The sequence below is a fragment of the Nothoprocta perdicaria genome, unplaced genomic scaffold (assembly GCF_003342845.1).
Source record: "Nothoprocta perdicaria isolate Ctin4 unplaced genomic scaffold, notPer1 scaffold_154, whole genome shotgun sequence".
Taxonomy (NCBI): Eukaryota; Metazoa; Chordata; class Aves; order Tinamiformes; family Tinamidae; genus Nothoprocta; species Nothoprocta perdicaria.
In genome coordinates, this window is record NW_020454694.1 from 933,911 (window position 1) to 954,079 (window position 20,169).

Sequence of the window (20,169 nt, forward strand, 5' to 3'; positions counted from 1 at the left end):
CGATGGCGGCGGGAGACGCGCGGGAGCGCGCACGGGCGGCAGCCGCTTCCGGAAAGGGGCGGCGAGGCGGCTGCTTCCGGCACCGCGGCGGCGGGGGCGGGCGGTGGCCGTTAGGGGCGCGGCCGCCGCGGCGGGGACGGTTAACGGCCGCCGCGCCGCCGTTCCCTCGTGGCGGCTGCTCCGTGGGCTGCGTCCCCCTCGCCGCCAGCGTCGCGTTCACTCTGGTGCCTGGTGGTGTCCCAGTGCCTGCGTCCTCAGCGCTGTTTCGGCCTCCCCTTGGAGCGTTCTGGCGCGGGGAGGCTCCCGAGAGCTGAGCCCCGATGGAGCGAACAGATGAGGCATGTTCTGCGGCGATAAGGAGATAAGTTGCTGACATCTGCCAGTAGATTTATAAGCACAATTATTTCTAGTGGAGCATGAGCTCTCCTCGAGGGATAAGTACAAGCCGAGGAAACATTTAATATCCTGAGCGAGCGCAACAGGGATTATTGTGGGCAGAAGGGAAGATGAAGTGCCGAGGTTGTTACGTATTCTGTGGTCATGGGCCAACCCATACGTAAAGGGCCTTAAGATGCCAAAGAAAACAGGGAGATATGAGGAGAGAGGGTGCACTTCAATAGTAATAATTCAAATACTAATAAGCACAACAGCCCCTTAATGACTGTATCTTTCACTGTGAAACCACAGAGAGAAATGGGAGTTTTGTGTAAACACAGCATGATTTAGACTCGCAACATAAACAGCAGACCAAAATGTGATAAAAAGGCGACCAATCAGTATGTATTTTTGTTTTATCAAGCTGGAAGTGGTCGGGCATTTGTTGCACTCAAGACACCTTTGGCAATCAGCACTCACCTAAATGAAGATTTTTTTCAGAAAGCGCGATGGAGGAGAGAGCGTGAGCAAGGACTACACCAATTCTTTGGAAACAATGTGGTGGAAAATGTCCACTCTGCGATTCCACGTTTGTGCTTTCCAGTTTTTACTATCTGAAAGTCTTGCAGTTATGCTATAGCCTGATGCAGCCATTCGGTTGCGATCGCAMAGCAGGTGCACGTCAAAATCTCCTCTGTTGTTTTCTCTGCTCAGTGTTTTGCCATTTACAACCTCTTAGAAACCTCCTCAGTCTTTAGTCCATCTCCTTTAGGATTTGGTTGCTTTGGCCTCACGTTTCAGTATGAGCTAATTTTTGCAGCCTCCTTGGAGTTTGGGAAGCTCATCTCAGTGATGGAACGATCCAAGCGCAGTTCTTTCCAATTAAATTTGCAGACTCTGTTTATTCTCACAAAATGGGATGCTTGGATGCTGTATAATGGGAGGGGAAAAAAATGATAACACCGAGTCAACGGAAGAGCCAGGAAGCAACACAGAGCATTTTGGATATTTCAACACCAGGGAAAATTGACACGCCAGCTACATCAGGGCTTTTAATAAAGCCAGATGGTAGCGCACGCAAACGCAGCGAGGGTAGGAGCATGACCCTGCACACATACAGACCAAAGGGTCCTCAAGGAATCCTGGCACACGTTCTGCAGTGCTTTGGCTGTCTGTATAGTGTGTTACTTTTTAATACGTRTTCCAGAGCCTTTCCATATGGCTGAGTCGTAGTTGAGGTGCCAGTAACACTGTGGTCTGCAGCGATTCCCCCGCGTGGAGAGAAGCTGAGATGTTTTGCCTCCACTGATTATTCTCTATTTTCGACATCTGCATTCAATCAGTTATATGCCCTGAAATCGCATAGTTTTAAGACCTTTGGTTGCTGAAAGACACCACTAATGACTGAAAAACAGAACAAAACAAAAAACCCACATGTAGTCAACTCGTATTCTCCCTTTCTTGTTCCCTTCGTCTTTTCTTGCTCTGCAATTGCATCCCTTCACTCTGTGCTCTGTGGAAGGGTCTGGATGCTCTGCTTCTGAGAGCAATCAAGTCTTGGGTGGACTTTAATAGGAGTTTGGTCATGCCCAAAAGGTATCAAGGACAACTCTTCTAGTAATTGTGTGTGTTCAGACACAGCCCACGTGTTTGAAACTAAGCTCTTGCCTGGCGTGACTTGCTCTGCTGTCCTTTCTCTCTGTAGATCTGTTCCTTTTGCACCACTCCGCTTGGTAATGCAGATGTAGTCTTTGCCCTTTTGATCTGCTCTGTCATTTTGTTTTGAGTTTTTGTCCTGTGTCCTGCATGCTGTAATTCAATAAAAATAATTGATGTCATACCCCCTTGACCTCCGTTCCTGAAATCCCCTTGGCACCTTGACAAAACAAGATGGAAAATGTAAGCTCTTTAACCCAAGCCCAGCAGTAGTATTTCCATGAAAACACATTCCATGAATATTTCCTCTTTATTTGCTAGTAAGCAACCATATTGAGGGCATTTCTGTAGCACCCATGACATTTTTGGGACATTCCTCTGGTTCTTCATTTTAAGAGAGCAGTTGGAGTGCCAGATGGGAGGAGATTTTGCCATGTTTCCACTGACCAYGTAGGCACCTAGGGTTGGGAAGCCCAAAGTAACAGTGGGTTTGACTTGCTTGCTGCTCTCTGGTACTTAGATGCTGCAGCAGGAACCTAAAACCGCTGAGATAGAGTAGTAGACATTTGCATTATGGCCGTATGGGATGTGTGTGATAATTGGCCTTTTGTGTGTGTTAGCATGCGTGCCAGTACAACTCTGTACATAAAACACAGAGAAAAATTTCAACGAGTCATTAAGCAGAGATGTAATTAATTGGATGCTATGAATATTTGCATTATTTACTGTAATACAAGTAAGGAAAACAACCGCCATACTGACAGGAATTTCAGTCATTTTAAGAAGTTAAAAGAAATGTGGAGTTTACAAAACAAGTCCTAATGTCTGGGAAAGACATTGCTGTCTTGCTTCTTTGTTCAGTGAACAAAATTTAAAAAGTATTCCCTTTAGCACACACTTTATAGCACACTATATACTCAAAGCATGAAGAATTTCACAGTATAATTTTCTTAGTTTCCTGCTGACATGAGTGAATGAACTGTATTCTTTGGAAAATGCCATATTTACCACCTAGTCATGYGTGAAACACCTATTTCTCCTTCAAGATCTTGATAAATCCTCAAGGAGGAGAAAGGCTTCATTTTTCTAAGGGATCAAATAGAAAAGCAACAAAAACACATGCTGGTTTTTGTGGGCACCCTCCCACTTCAGCACAGAGTTGGTATCCCTGGCACCTGGGCAGGCCTTTGTGTTCTGAGGTATTTGCTGAACCAAAATCAATACAGGGCAGCAGGATTTCCTGGCATTCTAGATGGTGTTTTTTGTTTTTATGATGAGTGCACGACTGTATTAGAATTTAGTAGAMAATATTACATTACCAATGCATCGGGATGCACCAAATGCGGTTGTGATTTAATAGAGTTTCCAAGCAGCAGAGCTGCAGGAAAGAAACTACTAGGCTCAAATTCACCATGTATTCTGGAGAGTGCTACTCAACAGCAAAAGAAAATTTCTCCTGCCTTCTTCTACTAGGTATGAAATACAATAACTAATAATGAATAAAGAATATGGAGAACAACTAGCTGGCTGGTTCTAAATGCATTCCTGTATCCCAACCATGTGTGTATCAGGAGCTGTGAGATTTGAGAGACATGCTAGGGGCAAAACTGACATGCCCAAGTGCAGGCTCGGTGCTTGGCCCGCTCTTCACACAGCGGAGACCGCTGGTGGTGCAGGTGTCGGGCAGGTTGAGTTTCCCTCTGAAAGGGCCCTTTTCTATCCAGCGATTACAGAGGGAATTTGATCTGACAAAGGCTTTTTTTTTTTGGTGGTTGCGATTAGGCGGAACAATTCCAACCTTAGTGGAGGATCTATAGGGTTGGAATTCAGAGGATCTTAATTCTACTGGCATTGTCACTAACCTGCTCTGAGCTTAACCAACTGCTGCCCTTCCACTTCCACCCCAGCTTTCATCTGCCTTTAYGTTTAGAGATTAAGCTTTTAGAGGTAGGGGCAGCCTTCTTCTCTTTTTCAAAAGTAGAGATGGAGCCCAGGGAATACTTTTTGCACAGTTTAACATTGTTACTCTCAAGAAAAGGCAATTAGATCAGATTCTGAACTCTGCAGATCAATACATAAATACACAAGGAGATTGAGGATTTGCTTCTACTAATCCTSCTTGATACACGAATGTCTTAATGTCACCTGACAGAGGAGTCTCCCATCATCTCCAACCGCCTCCAACACTATCATACACATACCTATATACTTGCAAATAGGTACATGTTCCCTAAAAAATAAGATAGTGTGATTACAGCCTGGTGGGTAATGAAATCCTTGCATTTTCTCAGCATTTGCTAGCTGTCCAAGTAACATGATTCTCGGTAGTTCTTCTCAGTTGGTTATGGATTTTGGCATTCGCAATGTCCTTAACAGTCTCAAGCAAGTATTTTGAGAAGATAATCTAACTCTGAAATAGTTTCTGCTTACAGAAAATGTTCAGAGAAATGAGTTGGATAATAACGTCTCCACAACTAATGATGAGTTTTCAGTCATTCATCTTACCATTCATCAGGGCTAGGAGAAATAATGTCACTCTCAGAGATGTGTAGGAATCTGGCAATCTGAGATTCATGGATTATGGAACTGTTGGTTTATGAGAAGTCAGAATAGACAGAAACATTGTTAGAAACATAATTAAGAAATTACTGAGTTTCTAAAAAGCATTAAAATATATAACATATGAAAAGCGGCATGAAAATTTCTAATATAATAGAATTGTGTAAAATGTGTAGTTTCTGTGGACTACCTGTCCTCATGGTGTTGGCATAATGTCAGGACTGAACTCCTTCACGGAGTTGTTTGTCCTGAATAATGTGTCCTTCCCATGCACTRTTTTACCAAAACCAAGTACTGTCAGTCAGCATATTATGTAGTTCAGATCCTGGTAAATATTCAGTCAGAACACTCAAGCTTAACAGTCATCTCCAAACCAATACTGGTTCAAAATAGCTTAAAGAAGACTTAAAGGCCTTTCACTTTTCTGTCATAAAAATGACACAAAAAATCCTAAAAAATATGTTTTAATCTTAAAGTTGCCTATATTAATATTCACTCATCTTTTTTTCTATCTTTTCTGCCTTTCATTTCCTTTCCTTTTTCTTGCTTATATTTTTCATATATTTATATTTTTCATGTTTTTACTTGCCTTTTTACAACCTTTACTCGTGTGTTTTTTCAGTCTCTTCCCATCTCTCTTTTTCTTTGACGTTTTCCTCCTTGTGTGTCTATGTTACAGGGGATCTGCACTTAGGTTGCTAGTTCTGCCACTGTGACAACCTTGGGCAGTCAGTCCCCCTCCCATCTCTCTGCTTTCTTGCCTGGAAAAAATAGCTGGCACCTATGTGGTTAGCTTGAAAACATATTGAGAAATATTGATAAAAAGCTCTTTTTAAGTAGTGTTATTCCACATTTCTCCATCCCACCTCTTCTCCTCTGCCTCAATTACTTCGTCAGTACTCTTCATGACTTCCTTCTCAGCTAAACTTAAATCTATTTTCCCCCTTCCCACCTCCATCTAACAGTAACATTTTCAAGTAGGACTTTCAACATACCATAGTTATTACCAATTCTGCCATATTTTGCAGATTATGTGCCCACTGCATTCACTCTTTATCTGTTTTCTTGAAAGAGAGCTGGAACAGCTCCTAAGTGAATGATTCCWTTGGTTTCAACTCAGTGGGATCATTAAAGAACACATGATGGTGCAACATCTGATTTTAGTTATAAAATTATCAAAAGTGTTTTAGAAAGATGAGAGGTCTGTGATGAACAAAGATGTTTCATTTATGAGTCATTTCTATGGCATCTAAACCTTGTAATTAGAATCTGTTTATCTATGCAGATTAGCTCCTATGTTCACTCGTGAGGCTACTTAAATCGTGGTCTCATAGCCCTATTACTTTGGGAAAAAGACTGAGACAATGCATATTTGGAGGCTATAATGCTAACTTCATGCAGAAGCCAAAATCTTAGTCATATCTTGACTGTGCTCATGGAAAAAAATAGGCACTGTCAACATCAATTTATTTCTACATCTATGACCATTTGTTACAAATCTATTTTTTTGATGTCTTTCTGTACAGCCTTTGGCATTGAAGGACCTTGGTCACATTCAGTGAAAGAGCAGGAAACAGTCAAATCTTGTCAGTGTTAAATGCCTCAGACTACAGTGCAAGAAGTCCTACTCAGTAAGTTAAGCAAACCTGATTTAGTCTGTCTGACTATAGAGAAATAAAATGTAGCCACCAACATTTTGATGTTCCTCTCAGGGACCAAATATTTGCATTCTGCAGCTTTGGAGATGATGTAGAGAGTGAAGGAGAGAAGAAAAATCATATTGTATTATTTATGTGCCGTAAAGCCATAAACTATAAATCATATCAGACTGYGCTGTGATCTTGGTAGCTATTACAAGCCAAGCAGCACTGGTTTTAGCTAACCTAACATGGAAGAGCAGTCAGGATAGATAAAGGAATAGTTTGAATGCCTCACCATTTAGATAAACACTGCTTCATGCTCCGGGTACACGTTCATTTTCTAGTCATGAAATTCTATTACTTCCAAGCACTCCAAAATCCCATGGTGCTTTCTGAAAGAACCTCTGAGCAGAGCAAGTATAAGTTCAGACAATCACAGCGACACCTCTTACACATCTTGGAGCTTTAACTGGAACTACTGCTTTTCAATGACCCCAGACTCCAACTCTTTGTTTGGAGTTGCTGCAGGCTCTTAGATAGGTGCTGTTTTCTCCGGTCTACAATTTAGCTGGGGGCTTCTGGAAAGACGTAATTTTAAGAAAGTGCTGTATGCAAACCAATGAAGGTTTTACTACTGATCTGTTTTGATTTTTATTCTTTAGATGAAAACATTCAAGAGTAGGTGTAAGACTAATAAAAAAACCCACACTAATGTCACAGAATACAGATCTTACTCCTCTTCCAAACTGCTACTATTAAAAACAAAACAAAACTCTAACTAACGTAAGAAAATTTCCCTTGTTCTGTACTCAGCTGAGAATATCTTTACTGAATGCAATAGTTTATTGAGTATATGCAAGAACGTTAATGGGAAATATATTGATACTGTCTCAGAATTAAGAAATGGCTTTCAGTGGAAAGGAAAATCATCAGAAATGGAAGAACTATGAAATTTCTGGAAGTGTTTTTTATATGATTTGCATTGTTCCTGTTACACGCCTTGTCCAAAATATAACTGATTCAGGAATTTTGTAAGATTTAGAAAAGCATGATAAAATAAACAGAGTGGTAATAATAATCAACTTTTTAAAAGGTACTCAGAAAGACAAGGCAGGTTTAGAGGAATAAGGTAACCTCCAATTATTGGAGAGCAAGAGATGATTTTCTCTGGGGATAACTTACTTTGTMACTGTGCATGTCAAAGTTTCTTTCAGAAGCAGTTCTTGCTGAATGCTGCAAGAGAACTATCTAAAGTATGTGGACGTGCAGGATTTATAAGGGTAATTGCTATTATCTTATATACTGATAAGGCTTGGCCATTTTTTTTCTCCCCTCCTTTTAATGAGTTGACCCAGTTAAATCATTTGTGTATCTAATATGCATGAGATGCTATAATTAGAACATTTTTAATTATTCAACATTCTTAACTCTTCTCCTGTGCGTGGTAACTTGACAAGGCACTTCTGAGCGCTGGAACAGCACCTTAACCCAAGCAGCTTGCTGCCAATACTTACTTGTTTCTTGGATAAAATCTGTGTCAATATTTCATTTTCAAATATTTCAAAATATCATTTTATGCAGATATGAAGGTTATTATTTGTCTTGAAGTATTTGTATTCTTATGAAAGATGAGTACTATTCCTTTTTACCTGTTCACAATTTAAATTCACTTTCCTAAAAACAGTAATATGCATTCAAGCACAGAGGAAAGGATTATTCTGTATTGAAAAAGAAGGGAGAACGTTAGACTTACGAGCCATGCTAGAGGAAGAGTCTTTAACCATGAAGTCCTTTGTTTATTTGCAAAGTTAGTGTGCAAACAAGGTAAGTAGTGGTATCTTTGCTCACATTATTTTAGCAGCACTTTCTTTGAGAGAGTAAGGAAATAATTTTCTTGTCTGCTTATTCAGGACTTGATCAAGCCACTGGAGTGAGCATCAAGCTCACACTGACTCCAGTAAGCTCTGAATCAGGGTAAACATTTAAGAAAATTACCACTAAAATAGTAAATACTGAGAAGATGTGAAAAGATATCTATGTATATCTTTTCACATATTCTGGAGTGAGATAACCTACTTACCTTACATGGGCCATAATACTTGTTCTTGCCCACCAGAAAGCACATTGTAATCCATTGTTAAAGCAAACCTGAGCTAAAATGCCTTTCTATAAAAAGCTGAACACAAAAATTTTGAAGTAGATGCACCAAGTCATATTRAGTTTTAAAAAATTACTGAATATTTAAGAGCCTAAACCAATCAGCTAATTAGCTTGGGGTGTAGTGGTGAGATTTAACACACATGTTCAACTACATCATCAATTTACTTGATTTTTTTTTAACCTCCTTTAAAAAAGCTGAAGTGCAAAGTTAAGCAAAACATCAGCTGCACTGGCTTTTCCTAAGTGATATGCCTGACACACATCTGCTTGGAGACAGATACCTGCTCTTTTGTATCTACCTTGATAGTCACGGATAACTCTTGTGATCTTTGTGAGGCCACCAGACTACTCACCAGAATACTGGGCTATTTCCATGCAAACCCAAGTTGACCACCTTGACTTGTTATGAGACTATTTCAGGAATCACAATAAGCTTCAAGCTGGTGCCTATATATGAGATCAAGGTTAAATTTTGCTCTGCTGCTGTCACTACACACTAACCCCTACTTATGGGGAGAGGTGACAGGAGATAACCACAAAAGCATGCACAAACTCAGTGTAAGCATTGTAAAATGCTGGAGAAGCCTTTTGGTGTTTTGTGTTTGTCTTTTTTTTTTTTTTTTTTTTTTTCTCTTTTCCTTCCCACCTGGAGGTAGGTTAATAGCTCCCCTGGAGAGTTCTTCCCTTCTTTGCAGGGTAATGCCATTGCCATACCTCACCTTTCTCTCAGTAGAATTACATCTTTTCCTGAAGATGCTGCACTTTCTGAAAAGCTGGGGATAGACATAGTGCCTTCTCCCAAGGCCTGAAATAAAGAAGAGTTGAGTAACAGGGTTCCTTATCCCTACTAAAAATTAGCAGGGCAAACAGGTTTCCATGTTCAAGCCCTAATCCRGAGCCCAGTTTTGTAAGCTGGGATCAAACCTGCTGGCACCTGTGGGTGCCACGGTAATGGTGCTACAAGTAAAGAGCCCCTGGGCGTTGTGGTGTTGATGGAGATGGAGGCTCAGGAGGGGCATCAGCCTACAGGTGAGTGGCACCTTCTCCAGGTGGATACTTGCAAAAGTGGGTGGGGGGAACCTACTGCCCCTTCCTCTAGCTGGCTGAAGTAGGTAGAGATGACCACTTGTCTAGGGGATCATGCGGTTCTGCTCTTCCCTTGTTGCTACTCTAGGTGGGTACAGAAATTCGTCTGCCTGAAGCTCATAACAAGATTGAATGCTAAAGTACATGTTAAAAATTCACACCTCAAGTTGTGTATAGGTGAAAAAAAGTCTAGTTGTTTAACAAGATGAAGGTGTGACCACATTTCTGTATTTTACCTACACAAAGAGTCTTTCTGGTTTTCCTCCCTGTTTTCTGGGGAGGGGGGAAAAAAAGGTAAAAATTAAGTATTTGCATGCAAAATTCAACTAAAACACTTTTTTTYCCCTATCTTATTTCTTGAAGCATTGCACCTCTGATCTTATTAAGCTGACTGTATTTTATTGTATTCTTCCTATTACTTTTCTAATTGCCAAGGTAAATATATGGTATTACATTTAGAATGCTCTGACATTTTTTTCAGGTGCTGTGAAAGCAATTCCTACAAATGCTTTAATGGAAAAGTTGCGTCTAAAATATGAACAAAAACCATGGGCTGAAACTCTGAAACTTGTCCATTTTTGCATGGTAAGAATTGTAGATTCGGTTAGAGAAGGATATCTGGTATGAGCAGGTCAGCAGGTCACTGAGATGTTTTAAAGATTGCTTGACTCAAAGTGCCTATTAAAGTGTCTTTGGATTTTTCTTACAACAGTTGATGGAAAAAGAGCTTCTTATATTATTTTTATCCTTCAAGGATTTGTGCTGATATAGTCTGATACTTTGGACTATTTTCATTCATTTACATAAACATATTTGTAGACAAGAACTACTATTCCATTCCTATCCAAAGTAAAGTTCAAAAAGGCCTTATGCCCTGACCCTAATCAAGAACATCCCTAGTGCTGACTGGTATCTCCTTTCCAGTAGGAGTTTTCCTAAAATTAGAATCCAAACGTTCTTTGTTGGCTCCTGGTAACAGTGAAATTCGTTCTCATTGGGAGCAAAGGGCGCTTAAACCAAAAGGAAAGGAAATGGAAAGCTATTTTCTGCACCGAAGGCCTCTGACACATGGTTACTGCACAACAGGGTCTTCACAAATCCATTAAGTTCAGTGCTGTCACTTTAGAGATGGTTATTGTCATTGCTCATCCCTGTGGTTTACAAGGAGAAATAAGTACAAATTTTGTTGGACTGGGTACCAGTGCCCCACAGGAGGCATGCAGTGATACTCCTCTCTAACTGACAACTTAAGGGGTCTTTCTCTGTCTCCTCTCTTCACGAATGCACTAGGATAAACCACCGCGACGACCTGTCAGTAACCCTGCRGATGGTCCACTGCTCTCTTGTATGGAGAAGATACGGAGGACACTGAACGGTAACAAGCTGTCAGATAACTCTGATAGCAAAGTGAATTTTTTAGTATTCCATGGAAATGGTCTGTGTATCGCTGTTGACGTTCAGCACAGTGCAACTGAATGTGCAGAGGTGGACATGAGACTTGATTCTGCTTCGGGTTAAACTTTTTGGCTGTAGATATTTTCAAAGCCTGAGGAAAAAGCTGTATCCAGCACAACACTCATTAATCCCAGGGTAATAGTTATCATTAATCACCAGAAGTCATACCAGAGATAATGATTTTTCTCATTATCTAAATCATTTCCTTTAATGCAGGGTAATATTGACTCTTCTTTTCGATCATTGCAGCGTGATTAAATGGTATTTCCCTTTTTACAGCTAAATCTTTGTTTTCTGTGATGAGCAGATTGGAATCTTTATCCAAACAAAAAGGGTAAGTTTATTTATGAATAAATGCAAATGAGTAAGGATGGCCCCAAGTCCAGTGAGAATTACCATCTGGATGGCTTGTCAACACTATCTATTTAGTTTGGTGTTGGAATGGAGTATATCACTTGGCACGAACATAACTGCCACTTTAGATTAGACCTTCATGGAAAGGGTTGTTGGGTGAAGAGAGGGGATCCAAAGTTGCAGATTGAAGTAAATAATATTCAGCAAACTGATGTGATAATGCAAAGAGCAGAGCAAGGATATATTGCCTGTTTGGATATTCTCAAAAGCTCAGCCAAGAAGGAGTTATTTTTGAAGTGTCCCTGGAGTCTCTTCTCAAGACCAAGTAGACTCTGCTGATTTCCTTTCTCCATGTGGCAGAACTTTGACATATTGAGTTTTCTTATTTTGCTTTCCCTGCTCTCCCTAGGCTGAACTCTCACGTGAGCCCTAGTGGAACTGCCTGCTACATAACATCAGACATGTTTTATATAGAAGTCCAGCTAGAGAAGGATGGGAAGGTGATGGATGTAAAGCTGGCTCACCTTGGAGAGGCTCCTGTGGTAAAGTTAATTTTCTGTTCCTCCCCTCCCTATGGTCTCCCGCATGGCCTGCAGCTGCCACGACAGAAGGTCTCAGGCCYCCTTTGGCCTTGTCACATCTGCCAAGCTGTGAAGCCTTCTTGGCTCCTTTAGGGTGTCTAAAATGACACTAGAAACCCATTTTGGATCTGAATCTTCTACTTAAACATAGTGAAGATATCTTAAGTACTCTTGTTTCCTCCCTGCAGCTTCCAAGCATTTTGTAGTATTCTGTATAAAATGCTTGTATTGTACTTTATCAATGTAATGTATGTAATATACTCCCACTGGAAGTGTCTTTTAGTGTTACCAGAGATTTGCAATTGTTTTCATCTGTCTTCTTTATGGGTATGTTCCTGTTGCATATGKTTTTTTTTTCCCCCTTTGCAAAATGTCTCACTAAATGTAAAATATCTCTCTGTGATTTGAATGCCAAGTTCTGCAGTTGCTCCGTGTTACAGGTGATCATTCAGATCACAGCTAAAACAAGCTGTTGGCTGTGGTGAGGGGGAAAACGTAGGCTGTGATCAACAGAGCTGATTAAACACGAATGCCCGGAAATTCCCGGTATGTCTGCAAATGAAAAAAGGGAGTAAATTAACTCCAAATGAATGTAGCCATTTGGATGCTTACTGATGAAAATCCATCAGTGCTGGAAAATATTATTAAGATGGAAATGGGTATCCAGAGAACTGTAGCGCTGTAGCTGCCAGCAAAAGAAAAACTGGCAAGGATGCAATTTTTTTTTTTTTTTGAAAGAATATATCAACAAACTATTCTTGCTAATTATATCTTCTTCACAGAGCCTTTCTTCCCTTAATTATTAAATTAGCATTCTGTTATGTGACTCGGGTTTTCTGTTTGTTTGTTTTTTTAGATTCAGTTAAGTGAAAGTAATGCAGAATAATCTTACTATTGCCAATGAATTACCAATGAATTCCACTCTGCTATTACCAAATTACCTCCTTTTTTGGAGGCATTTCTTCAAGGATGATAGGAAATATGACTTTCTTGTTTTATTTCTCTAGATTTGTGAYGAGTTGGTGCAGCATCTAAGGTAAAGACTCATATGTAGTGTCTTGTTGGATAGAAAGGAATTCCTGATAGTCTTAAATTTCTCTGTTTCAGAGAGTCAAGGATAGAATGATTTTTAGTGTAATAATGCAACTATTTCCTTAACCTCCTCCAGAGTTAGGATTAGGCAATGATAGTATGAATCCGGAAAACAACAGAAGAGCTGAGATTTTTCTGGGCTTTCATTTTATCTGGGAAGTRAGTTTCAGTGCTCCTTATGGGAAGGACATTTGTTTTTGGAAATAAGCCAGTTAAGGAAAAAACRATCTGTACATTCAAGGATAAAAATGCAACAAATCTAACTGGAAAAAACCTACTCCAGACAGTTGATCTTACTCATTTCTTCAATCCATTCCATTAAAAAAACAGCTAAATTAGATCTACTTCTGTGGCAGAGAGGAAGGGGAGAGAATGTAACCCCCTCTATGTAATGTAAGGGAGAGAGAATGTAACCCCCTTAACTGAACACAGCCTTGGACTATTTTGTACTGGTTGCAAGCCCTTGGCTCCATGTTTCTGGACATAGGATGATGATGAAAACTCAGAGGTGGCAGACCCACAGTTTCCACACAAATATTACCAGGCTTCCTGCAGCAAATCAATATGCCTCCGCTGTCGTTGGGTAGGTGTCTTCAGTAGGTGCCCATCAGTCTGCTGCACAGCAAGGAAGGCAAGGTGATATCACAGGGCCTGTTTCCTTTCAGATGTGTAGCAGGCTTGCTTTAATTTTCTCATGCAGCAGCATGATGCTGTATTTTTTTTCCCCCTCTCTTATTACTCTCATTTGTTTGGTCTGAAGAATTATTGTTTCGAATGGGGCCTCCTCAAGTGTGGTTACAAGTGCCCTGAGTACGCTGGCCAACGTGGCCACTGTTCCAGGTGTACTAGCAATGCGTATACGTAAGAAGTCACATTGTTATCTAAATGCCCTGCCAGAACAAGTGAAAGATTTAAAAATACATATGTATTATTGATCTTGCCTGTTTCCTAAATACCTGGGCCTGGAACATGTTTTGTCTTTTTCCCTGCCCTGTCTTTACTCAGTCATTGAATTATATTTAGTTTATAGTATAAAGAACTATATTAAAGCTTTAACTTGCACTTCTGTAAGTTAATTAAAAGTTACTTGAAGTAAAAAAGAAAATAAACAGCCATTTGTCCCCCAGGGATGGTTGCTTACATTGGCACTGTGCATACTTGCCTGCTTTCCTGTTTTCTCCTCTACACCTCCTAGTATAGTAGTGTAATATTTATTTGGCCCGAGGCAGTTTATCTGTAGTGGAGAGGTGATGTTGGTCTGGGGATGTCAAAGTAACTATACACTATTGTTGAATTAGGTCTATTAGGTCTAAAACATAGTCAGATACTGTGTTTGCATGTGTGTACATGCACCTCCTTCCACCTGCTTCCCCACTGATCGAGTTGGAAAGAGTCATGTAAGAAAGTGAGTGATTTGCTTAGGTTTCTTTTTGGAAAGGAGTTTGTCCCAGAGACAAGCAAGTGCAGACTTGTTAGTTCCTTTTTCTGATACATGCAGCACCCATATGCAAAAAGTGCAGGTTTGGATTTAAATTCAAGTATAGCTACCTGCTGCAGAAGAGTTGAGAAAGGGTGGCAAAACCCATTTCGGCAGAAGGGCAAGTTCTTGATGGCTTAGCTTGTGCAGAGCTCCAGGCTGTCACATCAGTAACTAAACAGATAGCTAAAATTTACAGGAATTTTATTTTGTGAGCTGTGTAAAACAGTCCTTTATAGCCTTATGCAAGCCACCTGTCTATTTTTTTAAATAAATAAATGTATCTGTCAGTTGCCTGAGAGCTGCCTCTCGGAGTGCCATAACGTGCAATCATAATGCAGAGCTTGATATTCTGATGAAGAGAACAATGTATGAGTATGTTGTGTTGGGGAAGCATTACTACATGACTAACTCCATTGGAACATCAAGAAGAGCTCTTTGTAGCTGATGAGCTACATTTCAAGCTGTCAGATTTGTGTATCATGCACACTTAATACTTTCAGCAATGCATATTTAACCACTGTTAGCTATAATTACATTGCTTTTTTGCAAGAGCACCAAGGATTCACTTTTCCTGGTATCTTCTAAGAAAATGTATAAGCAGTACTACTACATGCCAGATCTGATAAAGAGGGGAACTATGTCATTCTACTTGAAATACTGTTTTCTCTTCTAGCAAGTTAGAAATAAAAGACTTATTATCTTTCTCATTTAGAAGTATGGTAATAACTGYTTCTTACTTCTAGGATGAAGGACTATAATGCCTTTGGAAAGATTCTAGAAGACCTGTCGAATATATATCAGATTCCAGGAAACAGGTCAGGTTGCAACTAGTTTTTACTCACCAAATCTTTAAAGTCTGTAATCTAGCTATTCTTTAGTTAAAAGAAAATATTTGCTTTCTCTCTCTCCTAGTGAAATGAAAGCAAAGGGATACCTTGCTTTGAAGGCACTTGAAAAAGATCTTTATTCGATGTCTCTTCAGGACAGGTAACTCAAAGACTACCTCTTTCTCCCCCTCTCTACCCCCATCCCTTCATATCATAGAACAGGATGCAGAAAACTGGTGAGTTTTCTTCCACTGGAAAGCTTAAGTCTTTCTGGAGCTTGCCAACCCTAGGCATGCCAAACAAGATGATCTAGTGAACTGCTGGCCTTATCTAAGGGGCTCACTGTGAATCTGGTTGGACATAGGGCTTAGGGTATGTGTGTGTGACCACCTACCTAGAGCAGCCAGTGTACATTAAATTTACCAGTAATTTTTGGCTCTCCTTTTTGCAGGAGTAAAGCATATCTTCTAGGCTTCTGCTTTCTGAGGATCTCAATTTCTGATGAAGCTTGAGATCACCTATTAGCTTTCCCTCTAWCCTTACTTGTCCTGTTAGGTGTAAGATTACAAATAGATGGAGGACAGACCTCCCTAGGACAGACCTCCTTACAGCCCAGTGCTTTCCTTCTCGATTCTGAAATATCTTTTCTGATCTCTTACCTATCTCTTACCTACTCTCAGGAAGCATGGCTTTATGTAACTTGAGATACACTCTTGGTTCCCCCTCCCCCCTTTTTTTTAATTATATTTCCTTACGAAGTGTTATTAAGTCCATGAACAAAGATACTATGTCATCTACTAATCACAGATTTCTCAGTGAATGTTGTTCATTGATAATTTTTCCCTTGTACTGATACAAGTAAACGTGCTGCAGAGTTCCAGTACAYAGCCATATAGCTGTATACCTATATGTATTCAGCTCAAAATACTTGAGGTTAGAGACTGGTTTTGTTTGAGTTAGTTTATCCAGGTTGTTTCCTCACTCTTTACCTTATCTGATACTTCCATGTTTTCCTTACCCTTCCATTTCTGGTAAATAGCCCACCAAGTTTCAACATGAAGCAGCAGAGATACAGGCCTGAAGCAGGAAGCTCAAGTTCCAGGGGCTGCACATGTATTTCATGATGGAGTTTTAGGAAGTTTTTATAACATACAAAGATACATTGCACATTCAAGAAAGAACACTCCCTTTGGTTAGGGGTACATATAATCACTTACATGGAGCTAGCTAGCACTGCATCTCAGGAAGCACTAACCCAGATGTGTTTCTGAAACAGAACAGAGGATGTGAGCAGAGTTACTGAAGTCCTTCATGGAAAAGTAGGACACCTGGTGCCAAGAACTGGAGGTGACTTTTTAATTTTTTTTCCTTCAGATTCAWAAGCGAATAAAGGCACAATGTTGCATTCATGTTTGTTCATAGCAAAGCTCCTCTATTATGTATAAAATGCGGTGTTGGGACTGGGTGGGTCTCTTAAACACTAAATACACCTTCAGAAAGGGCACAGGTGGTTTATCAGCTACAGCAATTCTGACCTCACAGCAGCCTACAGAAGCAAAGCTAGCACTGTTTTGAGGTTACGTGGGAAACCACATTTGGGAGTAACCATGAARTAACAGTGGTAATAGCTGAGATAATACTGATATTGCCTGAAAGGCACTCATTTATCTAAGTTTCCTGGCTCATCCCCACTGCCAAAGCTGAGCTTTAGTAATTGGTGCAGTATACCCTGTAAAAGCATTTCCAGTATGTGCTTCCACTATGCTGTTACACAGCTGAATGAAGGTCCCTATTATGCACTTATTATGAGTCTCCCCTCACATTTCAGACTAGTTACTGAATGCTAGGAGTTAAGCTAATATTTAAGGCTGAACAAGAGGATATTGTGCAAAAGACTGAAAATAAACCTCTTCTACTAGAAGATATCTGACAAATCTATACAGTGAGGTTTTAGCTGTTAAAGCATTTTCTTAGTATTTGATGAGAACACATACTGTGATTACAGATGCATGCTTTTAAGACTCCACTTCTGTCCACCTCACATTCTTCTTTCTTCTTTTTTTTTATCCTGTAGCATTATGTTTGATAGTAATTTCCTTTATTGACTTGTATAGTAAATTTTTTTTTTTTTAATTCCTCAGGAACTCCTTTGAACATTGAATTTTACGTTTCCCCCTATCAAGCTTTGGAAGCAGAACTAAACCCTGGTAAAACTAGAAAAGCAGAGATAACTAAATATCACAATAACTTTTCAACACTACATGTTTCATTAAGCAAAAGGTCATTAACAAGACTTAGAAATACGTCAGATATTTYATACATATAGTCTTACTTCATGTTGGAAGTTTCTTTACTGGGCAGCTAGAACGTTCTTTGTTTGCTGTTGCTTCCAGAGAAGTGAAATGAGTTGGATTTAAAATTTCGCTTAGCAGAATGACTTATTGATGCTCTTTCTCACACGATAAGGTGTGTCAGCACACTGCTTACCCAATTCTTGGGTGCTGATTGAAACTTAAGCAAGTGTGATATCAAACAAAAATAACCATTTAGACAACATGAAAAGGACTGGTAGTTGTTTGATCTGTTTCACAGCAGGATCAAAAAACAGCTATTGCTGTTATTGCTATTTGGTAACTTTGGCCATTTAGGTGTCTCTGCAAATTTTTCCTTTTTGCACWGTCATTGTGGCTGTCGGTTTGGTCTGATCTTCACAGGACCTTACCACTGCCTAGTTCAGATGCAAGGCCTAATCCACACTAACATGGAGAAATAATGAAATAATGAATTATGAAAATAATGAATCTTTCTCTCACAGATTCCCAGGTTTGTGGAGCAAAAATAGTCGTAACTGTTGAAGGCACAGATACACTCCACAGACTTCCTATTTCTCCACTGATTGCAGCTTTTGTAACTGGAGAAGATGGGTGAGATTCTGGACACGTTTTGCTACACCGACTTGCAAATCATTGCCATTGATGAGTTTTCTGTGGCTCACTTTTCCTTTCTGCCAGTTTTCACACTAATCTTGTTTCAAAATGCAAGAGCTATATTTGCACTTCTAATGCAAAACTTCTCAAAGAAGGAAAACATACGGTACAGGGGAAATTACTAGGGACCCAATCGGGCACTTAGACCAACAGTTCCTTTTGTATCAGTTTCTTTAACAAACTTTCATATAATCTCTCTTTTCCCCAGGAGCCCTGCTTTCTTGCCACTGACTGATGAATTCAGCATGGATCTACCGGCTTGCTTTTTGTTGAAATCTCACCAGCCTATTCCTATGTCCTCATCCAGTATTGAAGAGATACAGAGGCTCACAGGCATGCTTTATTTTTAAGATTACTTCTGTGCCTATACATGGCTTGTTTCGCTTTCTTTTCCTATGTTAGTGTGATGATAGTAGAAATAGTGCAGTTGTGGGGTAGAAAAATCTGTTCTGTAAGCCCAAGTGTAATATATTTTAGCAAATAATATTAAGAAAGAAAATGCAATAGAAAATACATCTTAAAAATGTGATCATAAGAAAGGATAGACTTAAGGGCAGAACTATTACATATGCTACTCAGCCTCCCATCAGTGAAAAAGAGAGGTTAATTCTTCTGTCTGTGTACTTAAAATCATTGCTTATGTTTTAATTGAAGCTTTGATTTATAACCATGCTCTAAATATTAATTTTAAAAAAGTGAACTTATTCTAGGGATTCAGATTGCTGACTTGAAACTAGCCCCTCTATACGAGCTGATTGTTCAATCTACTCTTAAAGAAAAATGCAGTGAAGATTTGTCCACACATAACTTCTGTTTCTTTGTGGTGAGTACAGTCGGTGTTTGATAGATGCTCTATTTTTGTTTGAGGTATGTGCTGAGGGACCTTTTCTGTATCAGCAAAAGCAATACAAACTTCCAAGGATTTCAACAGTACTTAAATGATCAAGGAAATATTTTAAAAAGTTAAAGGTTTGAGGGAAAAAATAACAGACTAAGTCAGCTTCTCATCCACAGTAAAGAAACACCTTCTGTGTATGGTTACTAAAGTCAAATTAATTTTTCTGTGCTTGACCCCTTCCTAAAACTTATTCTGCTAAATATTATTCACAACTTCAACATTAAAAAATAAACAACAACAACAAAAAAAAACCTTATTGGCTGGTCTGAGAAGAAAGATCCAAGATGTAACGCATGTAGGTTTCCCAAGATCTTTATGGATGCACTTCTATCACTGTTTTTATAAAAATAGAACTCTTGATCAGGTAGCACTGAGAATATGGATTGCAGGGGAAAGAGAGGCCCTAACAGGAAGAGATGTATGAAGTGTTACTGTAGTGTTGACAATGACCAATTGGAGTCCTTGTTGTTTAGTTTCAGTTAGTTTCCCTTTTTTAAACTGTTTTATTAGAAATATATTTGTGTGTTAGGCACAGGGAAGCTTTTTTAAAAAATAAAATGGTGGCTAAGAGGCTTTGCTTTTAAACTGTGTACAAGACAACTGCAAGGCAGTACAAGCTTCAATTTTTTGTTGTTTTTCATTTTCCTAAGAAACCCCTATTTTGAAGAACATGGAAAGGAAAGGAGGGGCATTTCTTTTTGTATTATCAGAGCTCCTTGCCTGCATCATTCTAGGATTTTGGAGACTGCAGTGCAAAAGTGACAGAAGGCTTAGCAAAATTATGTTCTATAAAGGCCATAAACAGGGAAGAACTTTTTATTTCCTTGTATTCAGTACACGTGAGAAGTTCTAACTCTTCAGTGGTTCTCTAAAACATTAGTGCTTAGTGAGAGATCATTTTGCTTTTGAATCTGAAGCTTTTATTTCTAAAACTAAATAATTAAATTGAATTCTTACCTTGAGTCAACTGTAGAAAAGCTCTTCTGCTCCGCAGACATCTGGCCACAGGAGCCTTCACT

General features: G+C 39.5%; 2 protein-coding genes across 2 annotated transcripts; both read left to right on the forward strand.

The window, feature by feature from the left end:
• The first annotated feature begins 9,382 nt into the window (after positions 1 to 9,382).
• LOC112943738 (mediator of RNA polymerase II transcription subunit 1-like) lies at positions 9,383 to 15,243 on the forward strand. The gene is made up of 6 exons (XM_026034988.1): positions 9,383 to 9,419; positions 9,958 to 10,061; positions 10,767 to 10,851; positions 11,211 to 11,265; positions 11,695 to 11,827; positions 15,182 to 15,243. Exons 1-6 carry the CDS (start codon positions 9,383 to 9,385, stop codon positions 15,194 to 15,196), a joined length of 429 nt encoding a protein of 142 aa, XP_025890773.1. The 3' UTR covers positions 15,197 to 15,243.
• On the forward strand, positions 15,240 to 19,119 carry LOC112943736 (mediator of RNA polymerase II transcription subunit 1-like). Its single transcript, XM_026034986.1, has 7 exons — positions 15,240 to 15,253; positions 15,351 to 15,425; positions 16,542 to 16,612; positions 17,407 to 17,472; positions 18,081 to 18,189; positions 18,461 to 18,585; positions 18,963 to 19,119. The coding sequence occupies exons 2-7, from the start codon at positions 15,355 to 15,357 to the stop codon at positions 19,094 to 19,096; spliced, it is 576 nt and encodes a 191-aa protein (XP_025890771.1). The 5' UTR covers positions 15,240 to 15,253; positions 15,351 to 15,354; the 3' UTR covers positions 19,097 to 19,119.
• Positions 19,120 to 20,169: the final 1,050 nt, after the last annotated feature.

Excerpts from the sequence above, each read along its gene's own strand:
- LOC112943736 (XM_026034986.1), top strand. The coding sequence starts at position 15,355 with ATGAAAGCAAAGGGATACCTTGCTTTGAAGGCACTTGAAAAAGATCTT. Across the intron at positions 16,613-17,406 it reads CCTGGTGCCAAGAACTGGAG|GAACTCCTTTGAACATTGAA; the intron begins GTGACTTTTTAA and ends TTAATTCCTCAG. Across the intron at positions 18,586-18,962 it reads AGAGATACAGAGGCTCACAG|GGATTCAGATTGCTGACTTG; the intron begins GCATGCTTTATT and ends AACTTATTCTAG.